General features: G+C 35.1%; 1 protein-coding gene across 7 annotated transcripts in view; it reads left to right on the forward strand.

Moving 5' to 3' along the window:
* LOC111870707 (bone morphogenetic protein 1) overlaps positions 1-22,798 on the forward strand; it is a 258,814-nt gene that overhangs the window by 226,643 nt on the left and 9,373 nt on the right. For 5 of the 7 annotated variants that reach the window (XR_002843906.2, XM_023863187.2, XM_033753970.1 and 2 more), the window contains 5 exons: positions 352-580; positions 4,047-4,267; positions 6,281-6,463; positions 8,297-8,426; positions 10,408-10,589. Coding sequence is in view for 5 of the 7 variants with exons in the window: in XM_023863187.2 (XP_023718955.1) it covers positions 352-580; positions 4,047-4,267; positions 6,281-6,463; positions 8,297-8,426; positions 10,408-10,589 (945 nt within the window). In the remaining 2 variants the exon portion in view is untranslated. Of the gene's footprint in view, positions 1-351; positions 581-4,046; positions 4,268-6,280; positions 6,464-8,296; positions 8,427-10,407; positions 10,590-14,349; positions 14,557-22,798 lie in introns of those variants that run through there. The other 2 variants (XR_004513699.1, XM_033753969.1) reach the window with 2 other exon arrangements.

Consider the following 22,798-nt stretch of genomic DNA (forward strand, 5'->3'; position numbering starts at 1 on the left):
ATATTGATATGCTATTCCCACGATATGTATCTTTATATAATAGTACATATAGCGTATGTGTTTCTTGTCTGGGCGTGTTTACATTCAGTGTGTTCTACACTGTGCAGTGGTTTTATGTAGAACAAACAGATATCTATGCATCTGGCAGGATTCAAACCCATGGCTATTCATTGGTCTTCTTTGTTATGGACTCTGTGTTTCTTTCCAGCTATTTCTTCTGCAGTTCATACGAAAATCTGGATTTGCCTCAGATAAACTCTATAAAAGTTAGGGGTTACATTTATGCAAAAATATTCAACACTTTCTCACAACGTCAATGTACATACTAACAAGTTGTCTATTTTGTATCAGAGTATCGTATTCCTGGCACTGCTGCACCTGACGGCACCTGCAATTTCACTTACCGGAGTGGAAGTAGAAAGAAAGGGGAATTTAATTCACCGCGTTATCCCTCCAACTACCCCAGTGAAACCAACTGTACATACCTCTTTGTGCCAACACCTAATGAGCAGGTCACAGTTGTGTTCGACCATTTCAGGGTCCGAGCAGATAGTGCAAATAGCACAAATGGTTCGTATGGGTGAGTATTGCAGTTGAGTTTCTTTTGTTTAATATACTACTTAAAATGTCATATGACATATTAGGTATTTATATATGGTCAGTCATTGTTAATATTATGTAAAAATATATAATACACAGTATATATTTTACTTTAAACATAGTACAAATATCAACTGTGCTAACTTGCGAAGTTACTTGCATTTTAACATTCTGAAAAGAAATATTAAGTTAGGGAAGCTACCATCTGAAGTTCATAAGCTTGTTTCAACAACAACAACAACAACAACAACAACAAATTTACACACACTTTAAGTTTGTGCCACAGGTTTATTCAGCACTTTAGAATATCATTATTCCTTTGGCTGTTTCATTGATCACTCTATGTCCTGTAATTAGCATTTGCTGGAGCCTTCAGATGTACCATGCATGATCTATGCGTGGTGTTAAATGATTGTGTACATGAGCATCAACTCTTAGCTGTGTGATCAATATAATAAAGTAATTTAAAGAGGACATTCTGTACTCTTTTTGTCATAGGTCAGTCCTGTAGAAAAAATTATTTCTTTTATTATAAAAGTGAAACAGAGATGCTTCTTCAAATTCTGATCTTAACAGTAATACAGTTCATTTAAGTGCCAGGCTTGAGGGGTTATAAAATATTGGTACCTGTACAATGGAGACAGTTAATGTAAAAATGGGGAAATTAAAAATGAGTGGAACAAATTCCATACAGGAAACTACTTTGTTTAATATTCACTTTTAGACAAAGAACTGTAAGTCATGTTAACGTAATGTGTTGCCTCATTTAATGTGAAACCCTCATATGTGGTGAAATTTCCACTTTAGGTTTCATTTGGTTCAGTGGATTTAAACATTAAATTCAGGAGGATCTTAGTGGATGAAATTTAACACTCAGATTATGAAACTGGGACCATTAAAATTAGACATTAAATGGGAGAAAACCTTAAATCAATGAACATTAAATGGGAGCCCCACTGCAATCATATACAATGCAAAAATTAACTGTTTGTAAAAAAGTCACTTGTGATATGCTTAAAACTCAGGCACTATCATTCATCTATTCAAGCAGTTATGTCAGTGTGTATTAAAAACGTATTTTTAGTACATTAGTTGGTTTAAAGTTGGTAACATCTGTATGGTGGTTTGCTTTTCTCATTTTCATTTTTTTAAACACCAGCATGGTTCAAATATTGTTTTTCTGGACATTATCCATCTTCCTGTTTTAGGCAAAAACAAAACAATGGATAATGTCCAGAAACATATTTATAATTGCTTAGCTTGTTAAGTGCCAGTACCTGAGGATGACAAAGGCAACTTTTTCAAAAGAAGCTTTTATGTAATAATTTTAATTGATATATGTTTTGTTATACTCATACAATTTTAACATGAAGTTGAAAAAAACATTTGTTACATAATATCAAAAGTAATATTTCCTTGTTTATTGCACATCTGTTGAAATATTTCTGGGAATATGAAATGTAATTAAGATATTGTCAGGCGACTATAGATGGGGTTTGAGTTGGTAATCAGATTTGTTTAACTCTTACAGATCGGTGGTTAGAAGTAATTATACCTGTTCCACTGACTCACATATTTTTCAGTACACTAGAGCACATACTTAAATCTTCTCAGCCTGCTGTATCTTCACCAGTCTTCTGGTGTCACATACCAGTGGTGGATATTCCCCTTCCACTGGATTCCAAAAGTGTCTCCAGCTTCAGCTACCAGTTTCTCACAGCAACAGCTTACAACAGCTGAATAACAGCAGTCCTCTAACTAACTAACTAACTAACTAACTAACTCACCCACCAACTAACTCTTCATTAACTCTCCCTCCACCAACTTCACTATTCGTCCTGTTTATAACTTCTTGACAGGAATGTTGTTTATGGGCCATTGCATAGTTATGGCCTTTATCTAGTTGTCTGTTTCATGGTCCTTGCCCAGCAATGGGTCTACATGCCAGAATATCATAGAGTTCTTATGAACCATGTAATGTAACCCACTGTACTCAGTTTACTTCCCTCTAGTACTTATATAATTTTATGAACATTTATGATAAACCTACACTTATTGTAATGGAAAATCTAGAGTTAAGTTCTACAGAGTCTTTTTAGCCTGTACAAATAAAGTTTACCTGACTGTGAAAAATATACAAATGGTAGCTCAAAATGCTGTATGCAATAAACAGGCAAGCAAAGAGATCATCATCTGCATTGTCTCTGCCACTATTTATTTTGTATGGCTATCACTACACACATAGACTTGAAAGGATTCTGATGTTGGTGTATGCTGTACAGAACTATTAAGCTTATTTTGGACTCTATCCATCATCTGGTATATGTAAGACAAAAAACCACAACGTTTCAGAGACTGGATCTGTCTCCGTCCTCAGGTGGATGGGGCAGGATAGACCTACTCAGTTGGGCTCGTTAGAAAGAGCTAGTCTCAATCAATGGTTATCTTATATATACCAGACGATGAATAGAGTCCAAAATAAGCCTAATAGTTCTGTATCACTACACATGCCAAATGACTCACTGATATGTATGATTTCTCTTCATGTTTCTGCTATTGTAAAATCATTCAGAAGTCTGTTTCACCTTCTTATTTACAGCACTGAATTGAGGTAGTGAAATATGCACTTCAAGAGCATATTTTTCTGCATGACGCTTGCATGAAAAATAAGTCATATAAATCATGCAAAAGAAAGTATTGCTGCAAGTATCATGGTAGTCGAGTTCTGCCTTCATCAATTATATTTTGAGTTGATGAGGGAAGTATGTTCAACTTGAGCTTTCTTAGACAATACACTAGACTGTCTGCTGTTGTGATGAAAAGTTTGATGAAATTCGAGCCAGATGAAAACAATTTCCTTGCAAAGTCCCTGACTACTAGCTCAGTATACACATGTTGTGACCACAGCAGTTTGGAGAGTGACTAGCAAATTATATCTATGGCCATATTAAATTAGGCTGATTCAAGTAATTAAAGAAAGTTTTATGAAAGATGAATGGATTTTTGTAACTGGTTTTACTGGCAATAGTGACATTGTTCTTGAACCAAAACTTACGTTTATTACTGTTGAAGCTTGTTTCCATCTGAATGGGTATAATAACACTCAGAATAATAAGTGTTAAAGCATTGTAAATCTGAGACAGACTTTTGAAATACTCCTTCATAATCATAAATTTGATATGTAATGTGCTGTTACTGCTATACCAGGAAATGACTAGTGAAGACACAGCAAACTGAGAAGGCTTAGTACGTGATTTAGTGAACTGCAGAGTGTGTGTGAATTGATGATAGCATTATAGTTTCTTGGAGCTGCGGTCTGTAAGTGTTCAATAAATCCAGTTGCCAATCCAAAACCCATCTATATGCTAACCATCATGCTTTTCTTAGCATTATGAAAAGGTATTATCTACTTTTTTCTCAAATTCAGCTTCTTAATTTTGTAACAGGGTTTCAATATGTCAGGAGGACTGGCTTGAAATGTACAATACATACAAGGATGGTACAGAAAAGCTGGTTGGCCGGTACTGTGGTATGACAGCTCCAGGTCCCATTGAATCAAATCGAGGAGCATCTGGTGTGAAAATCATTTTGCACTCAGATCAGGAAGGCGTGTTTAGTGGCTTTAAGGCCCATTATACATTTGAGAGTGTGAAGTCCATATTCGGAGGTAATAATTTGTTATCTCTGTATGTGTGTGGATATACTCGTAGATACACATCAGCCATAAATGCATTATCCCTTGCCACATTTTTCAAGTTCTGCCTGAAATTTTATTGACTAATGGGTGAATGTGTCATGTGTAAATAATCATAATAATTTAAATCTTAAGCATTTCCTTTTATCTGAGTGAAGTAAAACACACTCACTCTACTGAATATAGAGGTAGCCTGTGCATTCTTAGATCAATGTTCTAGATGTAAGCAAGTGGTTAGACTCCTGTTCCATCCACCTGTATTATTTGCACTATACATTGGGGGCTGTGGTTGCATATTTTTCTTTCCTTGGCACTACAGCCCCCGTGGGCCTAGGCCTACCTCCATGAACTTCTCCGTTCACGTGGTTGCATATTAGTAAAGAAAAATCTCAATATATTTCCCCCAAAATGTGCATGTGAATACTATTTCCACTCTAACATGCTAGGAACACATCAGTTAATTCCAAGAGTCATGTAATTCCTGTTAAACCTGACATATCATTTAGATTTGTTTGCTGGGTTGAATGTGAAAGGAAGTTTGGCAGGAGTAGTAGTACCTATAATTTTGTTTGTTAAAAGCAAATACGCTGCTAGGAAGGAGGGACTCACTCACAGCCCCTTATTGGCTAATTCACTTGCCTCTATAATCCCTACTCACTGTATGTGGACTTGACCAAATTTATAAGTCATTCAGTATACAGTTACAGTATCAAGAAATAGGCAAGTAATAATAGAACACTACAGAATTTTTCCAGAACCGTGTGATATGTTCCCTTTAGAGATTCCTCCCCCACACTTTTTAAATTAATTTCTCTTTTGACCATATGCTCAGTGGATCTTCTATACATTTTTCTTGAAAGTATAGGGTCCTTGTCACGTTGAACCCAGGAACTGTATTTGATGTTTTAAATGTTGCTGTTTTATTTGTAATTTTTTTTAATTCCCTATAAATTATTTGGTGTTGAAGTTTTGGGTATATGTGTGTATGTAATGAATTTCGTTATGTATTTTATCCATCATCACTGCTGTCTAACGTGACTTTCCCTGCAGATAACAGACTCATTGAACATGTGCACATTTTTTTCAAACACTTCACCCTTGATAAATGCCTTTTGGAATTTTCCGCTTTTCATTGTGGCAACATGAAGTTCATCATCTGAAAAGACTGGTGACCTCCCAGCTCTCTTTTCAGCCTTGAGAACAAATGTGAATTGCATGCCAGATCAGCAAAATAGGGAGTGTGGTGTAACATTTATACCATTAATATTTTCTTTGTTTTACAATGATCTTCTTGGTTAAGATGACTGTATATCATCTGCCACAGACTGACATCCCTCCTTGAATCATTCATGTATGTTTAAATTGCCTTTTTTTTAGTGATTATCTCCATAAATCTCATCGATTCTTTTAAGTAGGAGCACTGTTTGAACATCTTATAATGCACTAAAAATTGTGAGTAATATCAGCATTGTTCTGGAAGTCTTCTATTTCCACAGTCACAATGCAAAAAGTAAAAAAATCACAACACCCAATTGAGTAAGCATGACAGCCTTGTTCATATGTAAACAAGGTCCTAGTAGATTCTGAAAGTCCAAAAACCAAGTAACTCCAAATTTCACCAGCAATTCAATGAAGTAACCTGTATGGAACTTTGACAGTAGATAAACAAATGTCATGTGAACATCCTTGGTGCTTGAAGTTCGATTTCCTTTATGTATATGTAAAAATCTACTGGGTGTCATAGATTTGTAATTATTGGCATAGAAGATGATCACAGTTAACTTTTGATTCAAGAAACAAAATGTTATATAAACAAATAAAGAGCATGTTTATTAGGCTGTAAGAACATCCTTAATTATTTAAGATTTACAGAGTTTACTTGTCACTATTCTGAGCTTGAGCAGTACTCGTGTATTAGCAGTTTGGAAACAATTCCATGTCAAGAAATTGTTGAATCTGCAACTGTTCAGCTATTTTTCTTCACAGACTGTGGAAGCAACGTTAGTAGTGCAGAGTCCGGGGTTATATCCAGCCCAAATTTTCCCCAAAATTATGATGGCCCTGTGCGGGGACTTGCAAGCAAAACTTGCAATTGGTATATCATTGTCCGGCAAAAACACAAAATTCTGCTCAACTTTGATTTCTTTGCTGTTGAGGGTGAACCAACAGGTAGGTTTCTTGAATTTCTGTTTTAGTACATTAGTGTTTAAATGACTTAATTTTTAGTGTCACACACTCATACATATAATGCTGATGATATATATGAAATGAAAATGTGGTTATGGAGTAAAGTAACAAGTACTGCATTGAAGTATACTCGTATTACACATTACAACAGTATATAAGCATAATTTGCCAGATAATTGTTCATACAGCTCATATAATAATTTTAATCCTTATTATTCTTGGAGCTATAGCCTGTTTCAAGCCTTGAGTTCCTCATATCCTCTAGTGATATTTGAGTTACTGAATACATTTGGATTAAATTATATTTCAGATAAAATCTATTACTCAGAAAGGGGGGGGGGATTTTGTATTTTGTGCGTTCTTTGAATACAGTGAACCAGTTTTTAGGAAACAGTGATCAGTGTAAGACAGACATGATTAGGCTTCTGAGTATTGTTGAAAATAATTTGAAATAAACAGCCTTGTGCAACAAGAGAGTACTTTTCTAGCTTGATTCTCTTTCCATATTTGTAAATCAGATATATTTTATGTGTGCTCTCATTTGTTACTCTTAAAAGCTTTGAGTCTCCACTTGATTCATTCTGAGCTCGTTTTAAGTGCCCTCTTGTTACATTATTAATCACTTTTTTCAGAATTCCCTAAAATAAATTGGTTTAAAGCTTCCAAACTTTTGTTTTCCATTTTTATGTCAGACTTTGTGCATCTTCCAAGCAACACTGTACTCCCTCAGTAATATTTTGAAAAGCATTTAAAATTTGCTGTGGCATACTTAAAGATGATGATCAAGATAGCATGTGGAACTGCTTAGTCTTATTCCCATTAGGCATCATTTCCTATCCCCAATTTATCTCTTGCAAGAGGTGATGTCTACATTCTGTTATTCTTGAGGTGCAGTTAACAATTGTCATGGAACATGACTTAGATTATGAAGATTTGGAAGGTTGCTTTACTTTTCAAAATATGATCATGCAAGATCTTCACACATGAGTAGAAGCAGTTCAGTAAATTCTTCCCATCAAGACTGTTAAGAACTTATTCAACGATATGGTTAACATCATTACATCCTGAGCACTGATATATTAATGTAATGTGTAGGATCAATTACAGATGTAATATTTTGTGACATTTTCTTAATTATTGATGAAATGCCCATATGTTGTTTCTCAATAGCAATGGTGTTACAGCTTTCACATGTGAACCACATTGGCATTTATTACAACAAACCTCTGAACTTCCTTATTTAATCTAACTACTTCTATTCTAAGATTCACTTGTATGTAATCTAATAAGGAACAACATTCTCTGGAATTAGATAGACTGTGACAGGATCCCTTTATTAATATTTTTAGTTAACCACCTTTCTCAACAGTCCCTTCTCTAATAAATATTTAAAAAATAAATGGTACAGGTGTAAGAACCACATTTCATGCTTCTCTTTGATGTAAGAATTGTACTTTTATTAAGATTGGTACATAACTTTAAATTCACTATTTAAATTTTATAAACTTTGGCTTGTAACCCCCATACAAAGTTCTTTAATGTTAACATATATCAGATTACTACCAAGAACTTGACATCTGGTGAAAGTGAGAACATGTGTGACACCATATATGCCTCTACAAAAAGAGCTATCTTGAAACTGTTGAATCTTTTTATTTGCCCAGTATAGAGAGCCATCGCTCTTTGTGATAAATACTGTCATAATGGCATGGGTGCTGAAAGGTATAAGATATTCCTTTGTCTTTTGTCTTGGCCATCGTTTTATTGGCTGGTCCTATAGTGAATGATGGAATGATTTTGCAATTGCTGTTACAGCGCGTGGCTGCCCAGCAGCAGTTGTTCGGCTCTGGCACACAATTGAGGGGCCACCTTTAGAACTGTGTGGGGAGAAGCCATTGACCGAAAAATGGCAGTACTTGTCTGAAGGCAATTCAATGCGAATTAGGTAATGTTACTAATATACTACAATTGGTACTTATTTATGTGTAAGATTATTATGATATATTTAATGTGTAATCTAAAATTTTATTTGATGAGATTGGAAAACTGACATTTTCAAATGGGATAATATTCTTTCATTGAGTTTGAACCTCACCTTAGAATGGAATAAAATATAGCAGAATTGAATGGAATGAACTAGAATGGAATAGAGTAGAGTGGAACAAAATGGAACAGAACAGAATTTATTTCCTTTCCATAGGTCTTTCATAGACTAAGCCAAGAATGTAGAATATATCATAATGTGAATACACTACTTAATACAAATATAAATATAACTGCATTGCTGTTATGTTGAGTAAAAAATTATGTCAAATATTTTTTTGTCATACAGGATTAGATCAATGCAAAATTTTCAACTAAAGTAAATTCTTCTTTAGAATAATAATTAGAATTGGACTTGGAATGAATTTTCATTCTGTTAGCCTTTAGAGGAGTAAGCTAAGGGTATAGGACTTTATATCACTTAATACAATTATAAATATGAATGTGTAACTTGTTAATTATTTACAGCCATCCTTCTTCATGTTATTATGTTATAGAGAGCACATACTTCACTTCCAGTGTGCAGACACTAGGCTTTTTAGCACTAGCTACATCAGAAAAACCTTTTTCCTTTTTTACTGCCATGACTAATAATGAATGAAAAGTACACAGCAATATAGTCACAGAATGTTCCAAAACTAGCCAGAATCATTAGAAAGGCTCTAGACAATCCCATTAAATGTAATGTAAGTGATTGCTGGGCATAAGCTGTTGTTCCATTCCATGCTGACTCTGTGAATCATAACTGAGTCAAAAACAGAACATGATGCATCAGTTATAATTTGGAAATTGTTAGAAAATTTCGATATATGTCCGAAACTCGAGTTTAAAGTTGTAAGTTCGAAAACATGGAGCATAAGTCTAAAGAGTGTCAATTTAATGGGACTGTGTCTGGAAGTTTGTAACCTGGGAAGTCATAGGTCAAGGTATAATTCTACTTGAAAATTTCTTTTATTTCTTTCTGCAAGGTTCCATGTTTCGGTGATATATATTAGTTTAAAATATTGTCACACGTGAGAGTGACTAGATACGGGCTTTGGTTTGCTAATTGGTTTTATTGAAGTTCTATAACTCATAACTACAAAGAATTATGACACCACCACTAATCTACACATTTAACAAATTAATATACCATGCACTTTCCCAATCTGTTATAGTCTTCACTGGTCATTGCTCAGTAACAGTCTTTACTGGACATTGCTATGTTACGGTTCCGAAAAATAAAGATTCTTCTACTCTCGTGCTTATGTCATTGCCGACTGGCTACCATCTCACAGATAACTCATCGCTGCAACTGACTTGATTCAGTCAGTGGGTTAGATTGCTGATGGCCTTCACCAGCACTGTCATTCCTGGCTTGATTTTCTTCGAGATCCAAACGTGTTCTTCTCAAATGTGAAAAAAATCAATTTTATGTACAATACTTTTATGTAGAAAAATACAGAGAATCCAAATTCGTGAACTTTTGTAATATATTAGTCTTTATTGGGAGGCATAAATTCTGTACAAACACACAGTGATAGAGATTCGTTTTTACTACAAGATTTCAATTTTTCAATTCACGCTTAATCACAGACATGTATGTTTCACAGCTGAAGGGTTACAACTTCCAGAATGATGAAGAGCTTCACATGTTAACATAGAGAAAGCCACAATTGTAGTGGGCCACTCAAGGAGGGTAAGAAGACTGTTAAGGGATACCTTACGAGTAGTTTGATTCTTATAGAAGGAATCTATGAAAATTTTGAGGAATATCGAACTTATGTCTACAGATCTTAAAATTACATAAACATGAGTTTTGATGCTTGTGCTCATTTGAATAATACAGTGTAGAAGAAATAATAAAGTTGTTTTTGTAACATTAATTTTATAATCCTTTGTAGTTTCATTTCTGCTGACAAGTCAGTGGGAGCACAGGGTTTTCGTGCAATTTGGACAGAAGTGAGTGAGGGACCTGATTGTGAACAATTCACTTGTGTCAAAAGTAACTTCTGCATCTCCAAGAAGCTTATGTGTAATAGAATGGAAAACTGTGGTGCTGATGACCAATCTGATGAAATGAACTGTGAGTAATTAAGATTTATTAGTTTTCATTATTATTGTTGTTACCCACAATCACCTTTGCATTGATGTTGTACATTCGTTTTTCTGCTAATTCTCAACATCATTATTCGTAATTTATATTTGTAGAGAATGTGTATTTGTAATGAGCAGTTATAATATTGTTGTTTCCATTCTTCAGAAGTGTATGTAACGAATGCAGGGATTCCATTTTCAAATTACTGGAAAACTAAATGTTTAAACTGCACACCATTTCATGGATATCTTCGATATATGCACTATTATGTTAGAAATCAGACTTTTTCCTTATGTATTATAGTCTGATTATTATTTGCTTAAGAACTGCACAAGCAAGATTAGAATTCATATCTCAAATTTTAATGCAGACACTTTCTGTGGTTCTAAGGCAAGTCTGTTTTACACTAAAATTGTCCTTGCACTAAAATTTCAGTTACTGCTTGAATTTGCAAGTACCTTGAGTCTGAAACCTTTGCATGCCAAAACATAAATTACTGATATTGATTCAGATTAACTTTCAGTGTCAGAATATAATCTATGTCTTGATAAAGATAAACAAGGAATAGAATTTGCCACCACAGATTTGGTGCTCTAATTATCTAGAATTTTATTCAGGAGGTGCTGAGTTCAAATCTCAGCCAGGACACCAGCTACCCTGACTGAGCTTTTTCATAGTTTCTCTCAGTCTGACTAGGCAAATGTGTGGATAGTATCTCATTTAGGCCATGGCTGCTTCTTTCAAAATCCTTTCCAGTTCACTATTTATCTATCGTTTTACTGCCTGGTGCTGCATAGTTTTGACACTGAAAGCATCATTAAGTAATTAAATAATAAAAGCATCTGATATCCTACAAATCAATCCACATATAGTACAAGTAACCAAAAATACACTGTTTGAGGAACTTGTGGGATTGTCAATACTCCAATAGACAAACGACTTCGGAAAGTTTGTAGGCCCTGAAAGGGCCGTTCGGCTGGGATGTTTGGCCGGTGAAGTAGGGCTGCATACACCAGTAGAAATGATGTTGGCTGCGGTGTGTTGACTAATGTTGCGGCAGCTGAGTTAGTTGTCTGGCTGCAGTGCGGCAGTTGTTGGAAGTTGCCTGGTCGCAGTGAAGAGCTGATGACTCTGAAGACCGATCGCTCTGTACAAAGTGTGATAGCTGGCTGGCTGGCTGGTGTGGTCACTGATACTGACTCTGACTGTCTGTGGCGAGCAATGTGCTCCGTCTTTTATACAATGCGTGATGGAGGAGCGAAATTTGCAGAGCACTGATTGGCTAGCGCGTGTAATGATCTGGTTGAGGCTAGACAGCAAGTGCTGTACAAATGCGAGCGTTGGAAGCAATGTGATTGGTTAGCGTGCGTGATGATGAAAAGTGAGCTGGATAGTGAGCGCTGTAGAAATAGCGTGATAGTATGTGGGCTGTTCCCACACACTTATTAATAATCATATTATATTATTAGCTAAGGTATAAATAACATAACTAAAGCAAGGAATTCACTAAATTGTGTTCAGTGATAAGTTATTTGCATAATATTAAATTTAAAACATATTTAAATACAAGTTCAGTTTTCCATTAAGCGATATGTTGTAGTTATTAGTTTAGTGGCTATAGATATGGTCTGTATTGATCTTTCTGACTTCTGCTCACCCAGACAAAAATCCATATCTTGGGTATGGTCGTCCGAGGGGCAGATTCTGTTCTCATAATGACAAGGTTATCATGTGAGTGATTTTAGTCAGGAGAGACCTATAGTAATATGGGTTCCATATTGAGGAAGGAGGGTCTTCATATTCTGAAAATTTTACAATGATATAATTTAGTTGGTCACATTTTTTTTTTGTCTGATTAGGCAGAGCAGCTTAATCTGATTTCATAGGGTAAACTGTAAGTCATTCTTTCCAACAGTTGTTTTAATGACCACTATTCTCATTTTTTGGCTCATAAAACAAAGAAGTTTGCATTATATTCAGAAACTATTTTAACTTCTCATTATTAAGTATCCAGCATTGTATTTGTTTCTTGTGCTAACAGACCACAAGGAATATGTTCCATGACGAGCCATAGAATAGTTCTCTCAGCAGCATAACATTCTTGTTGATATTTTCTTTCTATAGAATTCCATCATTTCATGTCACATTCAGTATCAAGACATCCTTTCAATGACTTAGTTTTAGAAAGTTCTTCAACAGGAACACCTTGATTTTATTCCAATATTATTTATACTCCTAATGTGTAAGAGTAGCTCCACCAGGCCATTCAGAGTTGGACTTTAAGTGAAAGTATCTCACACAAGAAATTTAACATTAACTTTCGGCTTCAACTGTTGATTTTCTTTGTGTTGTGCTTACATGTCACTTAACGGCTGCATTGGATGAGAAGAAACTTTTTATTATAATACAAAACAAAAGCAAATGAATATAGATCACTGTTACCAACTTGAACATTTTTACATTACTAGATTCTCAACATTCCTCATTAATTTCAAAATGTTACAAACACATTTCTCATTTTCCTCCTTAATTTCAAAATGTTGTCAACATTATTAGCTGTTTTACAAAGTTAAATTGAATAACACTTAGTAATTTTGGTCTTCAGATTACAAAATTAGTACATGTAATTAAAATTTTCTCAGTCTTATGAAAATCAGACATATTTCTTCTTAAGTTTAATGTCTCTAAACTTGGTAAATTTCTCTGGTGATAGCGGTTTTGTTAAAATGTCTGCCACCTGAGTTTCAGTGTTACAATATTTGATTGAGAACAGTTTCTCTTTCAATTGTTCACTTATGTAGTGATACCTAATGTCTATGTGCTTACTCCTACGCATTACTTGTCCAGATTCTTTTAGCTTGATTGCACTCTGATTGTCGACTCGCAGTTCAGCTTCCACCCTTTTTCCTGTCAACTCCTCTATCAACATCTTTAGATATTTCAGTTCTTTACAGCACTCAGCTGCTGCAATATATTCGGCCTCAGTGGTTGATAATTCAACGATACTCTGTTTCCTAGAGCACCATGATATTGGGCCCTCTGACATCATAATTACATATCCCGTTACACTCTTCCTATCCTTTACATCCCCTGCATAATCAGCATCCCTAAATGCTTCCAGTTTCACAGTTTCAGAGTCAGATGAGGTATAATTTATTCCTGAATCTTGTGTAACTTTCACATACTTAAGGGTCCCTTTCACATTCTGAACAGCTATTTTGTCAGGATTTTCCAAGGTTCGAATTTCCACATTTACAGCAAATGCCATATCGGGTCTGGTTTTAGAAGTCATATATAGCAGGCTTCCTACAGCTTCTCTGTAAGGAAATCTTATGTCATTTTCTCCTTCATCATTTGTTGGTGGGGTTGTGGCCATGGGTGTTTTCATTTCTTGACTTTCTTGCATGTTGTATTTTTCCAACATTTGGCTTGCAAAATTAGTTTGAGAGATATGCATCCCATCTGGTTGCCTCTCAATTTGTATTCCTAAATAAACTTTTGGATTTGTGGTTTTTGTTATCTGGAATTGATTTTTCAGTTTCAGCAAAATTTCCTCTATTTGTCTTTCATCCTCTCCCATGATTATCCTGTCATCCACATGAATGGCCATGAACAAACTATTGTCATCATTCTTAAAAATGCATTGGTCGCATTTTAGTTGGTTTAGACCTTCTTCTTTTAGAAAGGTTGTCGACTTCTTGTTCCATTGTGATGGTGCTTGTCTTAGGCCATATAATGCCTCTTTCAGGAGACATCTCTTGCCAGTGTTCCTGTATCCTTCTGGTATCTCCATGTAGTTTTCCTCCTCAAGGTCTCCATACAGGAAGGCAGTCTTCACATCAAAGGTTTGCATGTTCATATTCTTACGTGCTGCTATGGCAAACAGTACTCTAAGAGAATTCATGTCAACAACTGGGCTAAAGGTATCCTTGAAATCTATTTCCCTTTCCTTTTGTTGGCATCCTCTAACAATCAGTCTGGCTCTTTAATTCTAATTCTAATTTATTTATATTCCATAAGATCTTTACAATGTTGTGAGAACAACCATCGGATATAGGAATAGTCAGATAAAAATCATTGCTTTACAAACAAGCGGATTGTCAAAATACAACAGTAGAAAATACAAGTATAATACATGTAAAACACATTTGTCAATAAAAACAATAAGACGAAAATAAAAACATATACTGGTCATAGTAAGAACCTCACAAGAAACTCCAATCATACCTTAATATGAAATCATATGAATTAAGCTAATTTATCAAAATGTAAGAACACAAATAAGAAACAAATCTAAGTTGTATACACACCATATTTGTACAGTTAAAATTTAAAGAACGAAATTTTTATAGCATACTTAGAGATGAACATGAAAATATACATGTCATACTTAATACGTAAGTGTCACAAAATTAACCTAACAAATAAATTCAAATGGGGTCTTATTACGTGCTTATATCTGCATAAATGAGTAATAAATTTTAACAGATATTTAAAATTATGGTAAACAACAGAAGTATTTATATAGGTGGATTTATCAATTGGATTCAGTATCAAGATTATTATATTTTATATTTAAAAAATTAATCAATGCTATAAAATGAGTGAAGATATAGAAATTGAAGTAATGTCTTCTTAAAAAGATTGATATTGCCATACAGCTGTTTAATGTTAATTGGGAGATTATTAAATATCTTAATTCCGATAAATTGAGTACCTTTCTGATAAATCGATAATTTAGCAGATGGAAGATAAAGATTAGAAATGTTTCTAGTCGTAATCATCGAATATGCATCCGAATTTTTAGTAAACATTTCCCAGTTGTTTACTACAAACATTAAAACAGAAAAATATATAGAGAGGGCAGAAGTAGTATTTTAAGCGAAGAAAATATCTTCCTACAAGGATCTTTGTAACCTACACCAACCATAATTCTAATAACTCTTTTTTGAAGTCTTTTTTTGTGTCTTCCATCATCCTTTATTTTGAAAACCCATTTACTGGTCAGAATTTTCTTGCCCATTGCTTTCTCTCTGTTTACATATATCCACGTTTTGTTTCGGTAGAGTGAATCCTTTTCCTCTTTAATGGCTTTCTTCCACTTCTCGCTGTCTTTGCTCTCCATGCACTCATTATATATATAGGTGAGCATACCCTCCTTTTGACTCTCTGTGTGATAGTCTCGGTCCTTTGGGTGCATTTGAATGTTTTTTCTTGGTCTCACTGCATATCCATGTTCGTTTTGTCCACTGTTTTTCCTTCCATTTTCCTTGTGGTCAACATTTTCATTTTCTTCATCCTCTTCAGTATCTGTTGGTTCTTCTTCATTGTTGTCAGCTTCAGGTTCTTGCTGCATTTCGCTATCTTCCTGAGCTGGTGTATTTGGCTTGTCTTCTGGACCCATCACGCTTTCCATTTCCTTTTATTTATTTGTTGTCACATGTTTACTTGTGAATGTCACATCTCTGGAGACAAAAATCCTTTCAGTATTTGGATCCCTTATTCTGCAGCCATTTTTGTTGTATCTAACGAATATTCCTTTCTTGCTACGACTGTCCAACTTTTTCAATGGTCTGAGAATTTTAGTGTACACATCTGAACCAAAAATCTTCAATCCAGTCAGATCTGGTCTTTTACCATACCAATTTTCTGCTGGCATTCCATTCACTGTCACTGTTGGACTTCTGTTTAGCAGGTATGCAGAAGTGAGTACAGCTTAACCCCACATCCTCTTACTTAAACCTGAGTAAAAAATCAAGTCTCTTGCCTTTTCCACAATGGTATGGTTCATCCTTTCGGCAGTGCCATTTAGCTGTGGCGAATATGGTGTAGTAAATTCCATTACAATCCCCCTGTTCTTACTCCATTCTCTCAAGGCGTTGTTCTTATATTCCCCTCCATTGTCGCATCTTATTCTTCTCACTCTTGCATTGAAGTGACACTCAACTTCATTTACATATTCATTCAAAAAGGTATGCACTTCACTCTTATTTTCTAACAAGTATATCTTACAAAAATGTGTATAATCATCCACACACGTAAGGAAATATTTCTTATTGTCATAAGTGGTGGGATCAATTGGTCCACACACGTCACTATGAATTATCTCTAATGGCTTTTCTGCCCTACTTCTTTCTGTATCAGATGGGGGTCTCACTTGTTTGGCCTGCATACACACTGAACATATATCAAAATTTTTACACTTGCTCACACTTTCAGGTATCCCTTGGCATATCTCTTGTAGTTTCCTAATATTCGCATAACTTATGTGACCTAGCTTTCTATGTCACTCTACACTTATATCTTGCTGAGTCATCGTAGCTTCATTCATTGCGCTAAAGTTAATTACAAACAATCCATTTTCATCCTTTTTTCCTTCGATTACAACATTTTTGTCCTTGAGTACCTGGACTTTCTCTTTTGTAAACAACACTTCTCCATCATTTTCTGTAATACAGTGCACTGACAGCAGGTTTTTGCTGAGTTCTAGAACATATGAAACGTTTTTCAAACTACACTCTTTAAATTCCAAATTGCCTATTTCTTTTGCAGTCATACTTTGATTTATCTTTGCTACCTTTATACATTGGGTATACTGTTTAGTATGTATCAAATCAGTCTTCACATTTGTCATATGACATGTGCTACCACTATCCACTACATACATTTTGTCTTTTTCACTTGCATCACTCACATGGGTTTCTGCTGCTTCAGCTAGAAAATTGACCTTGCTTCTTTTGTTCCTATCTTTAAAATAACAGTCCTTTTCAGCACGGTTCGTTTTCTTACTTACTGTACATTGTTTTCTCATATCACTGTCCTTATTTCTAAAGTAACAGTCCTTTTCAGAGCGATTATTCCTTTTACAGATAGAGCAATTTCTCTTACCTTTGTTGGGGCAGTTGATCTGGGCATGACCTATTTGATTACAATTGAAGCACTTGAAAGGGATTTTACTTTTGGTTTCAGTTACTGTCTTAAAAGCTATGCTTTCCTCTTCTTTAGTTGTCATCTTGCACTTCACTTCTTCCAACATCAATCTGGCCACCCAACATCAATCTGGCCACCAGGTTGTCGAGGGTTCTGTCCACCATCGCTGTTGAGTCCCAGGCGGTGCTGAAGTGTTTGTAGTCTTCTGGTAGAATCGTTATTTTTGTCATGATCATGTTTTCATCAACGTTTTGGTTCAGTTGACGAAGCTTGAAGGCAATGTTCTGTACATGACTTATATTCATCATCATATCCTTAGTTTTGTCATACTTGAAGTTGTAGAAGTCTTGTAGCAGAAGGCACTTCTGTTGAGAGGTGTCGTACATTTCTTTCGTGGTTGTGCATGTCACACTGTGGGTCTTCACGTGTTTTTCTATCGTTCTCACTATGTAGTATTGGCACTTCGCATCTCACATCTTCCATTTCCTTATATTTTCTTCATCTCTTCCTTGGTCACTTAACGGGTTGCTGCCATTAATGATGTTTATCAGTTCTTCTGCATGCATCAGATTCTTGATTTCAAAATCCCACAGTGGAAATTAGTTGGCGTCCTTCAGTTTTGGGCAGATGAGTTACCTCTTCTGTCTCTGTGTTTGCCATTTTTTCGTTATTCTTCTTCTATCTTCTCCTTTTTTTTCTTTCCTTTTTTAGTTTTTGAGCAAATCTGGGCCCATAACCTGTTGATTTTCTTTGTGTCATGCTTACATATCACTTAACAGCCATATTGGATGAAAAGAAACTTTTTATTATAATACAAAACAAAAACGAATGAATATAGATCACTATTACCAACTTGAACATTTTTACATTACTAGATTATCAGCATCAACGACGCAGTATATTGACATGTATTTAAATAAAGATCATATACCTAAACCACCTTTTTGATCTTGCAGTTTCACGTTACCAAGACGAGTTTCAGCAGTTCATACAGCTACAAATTCTCTTGGGATAGGGGTTGTAAGTAGGTAGATTTCAGTGCACAACACTCATGACTTCATGACATTGACAGTCCTCACCAGTGTACTGATGTAACTGTAATAATTGTCTGGAAATATTGTCAATAATATAGTAACCTCTCTGTTATTCTACATACATGAGGAATGGGGTCTGCTGGTTACATGTGAATCTGCTGGTTGCATGAGAAAAATTCTTACAGAAAACCAATGCAAAGAAAAACAACACATTTTTGTTTTAGCTCTTGCTTGGGATTCTTCCTAGCTGACATAGTGGATTCCTGGGCTAAAAGTCTTCTGTACATATACTGTAAGAATATCATCAATTCAGCTAACCTCTACTGTAATGACACCTATATGAGGGAAGATAATTAGTAGTGGTGCTAGTAGCAGTGCTATGAGAACTTGTATGACAAATTAACTTATGTGCATCATAAATTTGTTCTTGAATAACTATAAAAATTATAACTTTTCTTTGATATTTTTGCCATTTGAAAGGGAATTCTGGCCGCTTGGACACTGAATAACAGAAAGTTTACTGTAGTGATACTAATAACTAATACATTCAAACCCAATGATGCAGCAATGGACCCCAGAGTTTGTATATACAAATACAAGTTTTCAGATTTCAGTCAACTTCAGTTAACTACACAGAAACTGACAAACTTAATTCTGGCAGTGGATTGTACCCTTCATAATCACTGCTGTCAGAACTTCAGATCTCACTTCAGAGAGTGAACTCTTTTCCAAACTACAGACTTCACTTCCAGATTTTGAGTGACAGATTTCATATAACTGTTCTCATGAGAAAAATGAGCAGTCTTAGCAAAGAACAGAAAAGTAGCTGATGAAAGATTGGCTTGTACAAAATAGGGAAATAATTACTTGTGTGTTTCAAACATTTTTTTTTCAGGTCTTAATGGCGCATAATTCGAACTCTGTCCTTTGATTAAAAATTTCGCATTAAATTGACAATGTGTTCAACACTATATAGTTTGAATTACAGATATTCTGCAAGATTAGAGAAACAGTTCTATCCATAACAAAGCTTTCTTGTGTGTGTGAGTGTTTTCTGGAGAACTCCATCATTGAATTGAATTGAATTGAATTTATTTACATTCCGTAAATCCAGTACAGGTGAGACACCATAGGATATGGAACAAGTCAAGTTAGAATACATAGTAGCTATACAATAATACAGTAATACTGCAATTAAATGAGGTAAACTTATAATACTTATAATACACATTAAACAATGATCAAGAAATTTATCAAGATTTATAATGGACTAAAATAAAATAAAATTAAAATTTCCATTGAGACATTCATTCATTACTCATTCCATTAATCAAGTGCGTCAAATTAAAATGCATATAAAAGAGACAATCAATAAAAAAGAGACAAATAAAACAGGATAATTACATAATTTGTAGTTTATGACATATTTCTATATCAGTTCATTTGTCGTCACAATCTGTGTGTTCTCTTACATTACACATTATACCCATTTCTGTTGGTAGTATTCTTTCATGGAATAAAAGGAGTGATGAAGTAAAAATCTCTTTAGTGCTCTCTTAAAATTTGGTACATCCAAAGTCAACTCTTTTAAAGTTTGAGGTAAATGGTTGAAGGCTTTAATACCCGCCACATATGCACTCTGACTATACTTTGTCAGGTTCACAGAAGGCAAATATAGATTATTATGGGTTCGGGTTTTATGTTCATGAATCATGGTAATAGCATTAAAAAGATGATCATTATTAATCGTGAATAAAATCAATGAGTATATGAATTGGGAATAGAATGANNNNGTGATGGTATCATCAATAATTAGTCCTAGAAATTTAGTTTCTTTCACCTTTGGTAATTTTATTTCATCATCTATGGTCATTGGGGTAATATTATAACAATTCTTGGAACGAAATTCAATATATTGAGATTTTTTAAAATTTAAAGCAAGTAAATTAGCATTAAACCATGTGTCAATATCTTTTAAAGTTTGTTTGAGATTAATTTCAAGTTCTAATTTATTTACGTCAGTTATTATAATACTTGTGTCATCTGCAAAAAGTACTGTTTTATTTTTCTTATTGCTTATTGAAGGTAAGTCATTAATGTAAAACAGAAAAAATAGTGGGCCAAGGATAGATCCCTGAGGTACACCACATTTGATTACCTCCCATTCGGAAAAGCTTCTACTGTCGAATTTGTTTCCTATTACAACTCTTTGGTATCTATCCATTAAATATGATTCTATAAGTGACTTAAATTTCCCTTCTATTCCATAAAATATTAACTTTTCTAGTAATATTTTGTGGTTGACACAGTCAAATGCTTTCTGTAGATCACAGAATAAGCCTCCTACCATTAACTTATTATTCATTGCAGATAGGATACTGTTCATTAACGAGAAAGCTGCCTGTTCCGTTGAGGAGCGAGACCTAAAACCGTACTGTTCCTGTGCTAATATATTATTTGACTCTATATGATTAATGAGTCTTGCATACATTAATTTCTCAATTATCTTAGAAAAGGAAGTTAGCAGTGATATGGGCCTGTAATTGGCCATATTTTGAGTTTCACCTTTTTTAAAAAGTGGTTTAACTGTGGCATATTTCAGTCTGTCCGGGAAAACACCAGTACTGAGAATTTTATTACAGATGTAAGTCAGAGGGGAGACTATAAATGGCAGACTTACTTTTATGATTTCTATTTGAGATTTCATCATATCCGGTTGAATTTTTTGTCTTTAACGATTTATATCCCACTTCAATATCGACAGCTTGTTGGGAAGTCCATGCACTGTTTATAAACCCTTTTAGAGCACAAAATAAAATATTTCTCTTTCAGTAAGGTTTGTTGCTGTACTAGTTGAACAGTATTTTGGGTCTTCTGTATTATAAGAATACAAAATATTGTGGTGTATTTGCCCCATGCAAGAAAGTTTGAGCCACAAAAATAGCCGTTTCTAAGTAATACAAGCACCAACAATGGAATGCCGGGGTTATGCAAAGGCTTGGTAAACACACTACCACACAGGTGCAATGACATCACACTCCAACGGTACTTAGATATCACATGACTGGTTTTCTGTATGGTCTGCACTACGCAACAGTATAACTGGGTTTTCTGTCTTGTGCCACGGCTATATAACATGAGTCCACTTGCATCTAAGAAGAGTTTTTACTTGAATTTCGAGATTCCAGGGTGATTGCACAAGAAATACCAAGAAGACTTCATAGTGATTTGAAGTGTTAGTTTCTGTGTTGAGATACGTTTCTAGGAGATGACTAGCGGAAACTGAGAATCCTAGTGCGTGTGCAATGGAGAACTGCAAAGTGTGTAAATCAGTGATAGCGCTGTATTAATAGTAATTAAGAGTTATTATAACCGAAGTGCCAATAGATCCAATCATCCGATCTAGAACCCATTATTTTCGTCACATGTACCCCTGTATATGTGGTAATATTTCTGAAGTTTCTAAGTCTGTTTTAGTGATTCACACAATATTTCAAGTCTTAAATTTTAAATTGTAATTTATTTACATTCCATAAATCTTACGTAGGACTGAGCCAAGGAAGTAGACCATGCCATAGTACGAAGGGCGTTCTGTATACAATTCCTCATATTTTTTTTATGTGTTAATATGTAACGTCTGAGCTGAATGTTGATGGTGTTGTAGTAAAGGTTGAACCTTTCCGCCAATGTACTGTTAGTTTGGTTGTTGTGCGACAGATAGCGACAGCAGAGCAGTCTACCAAAATGGCGTCTGACATAAAAGTGTGTACGAAACAGAGATGTGTTATTGAATTTCTCACTGCCCAACGAATTCCACCCATTGACATTCATCGACGCTTGCTAAAGGTGTACGGAGATGATACAGTGGATGTCAGCACAGTGAGGCGGTGGGTAGTGCTTTTCAACAGTGGCGAAAGTGAAGTGCACGACAAGCCACGCCTTGGGCGTCCCTGCTCAGCTGCCACTCCTCACAATGAACAGCACCTCGATTAGCTTATCCATGCAGATCAGCGGATAATGACCAGGGAACTGTGTGCACGGCTTAATATCGGCTGTAATGCATTGGAAACGATATTGGGGAAGCTGGATTATTGCAAAGTTTGTTCCAGGTGGGTCCCATGGATGCTTACACAGGACTACAAAACTCATCAAATGGAAGTCTGTCAGGACCTGTTGCACCAGGTAGGCTGAAGGTGACAAGTTTCTGGACAGCATTGTCACCGAAGATGAGAC

Source organism: Cryptotermes secundus, unplaced genomic scaffold (genome assembly GCF_002891405.2).
Source record: "Cryptotermes secundus unplaced genomic scaffold, Csec_1.0 scaffold59, whole genome shotgun sequence".
Lineage (NCBI taxonomy): Eukaryota > Metazoa > Arthropoda > Insecta > Blattodea > Kalotermitidae > Cryptotermes > Cryptotermes secundus.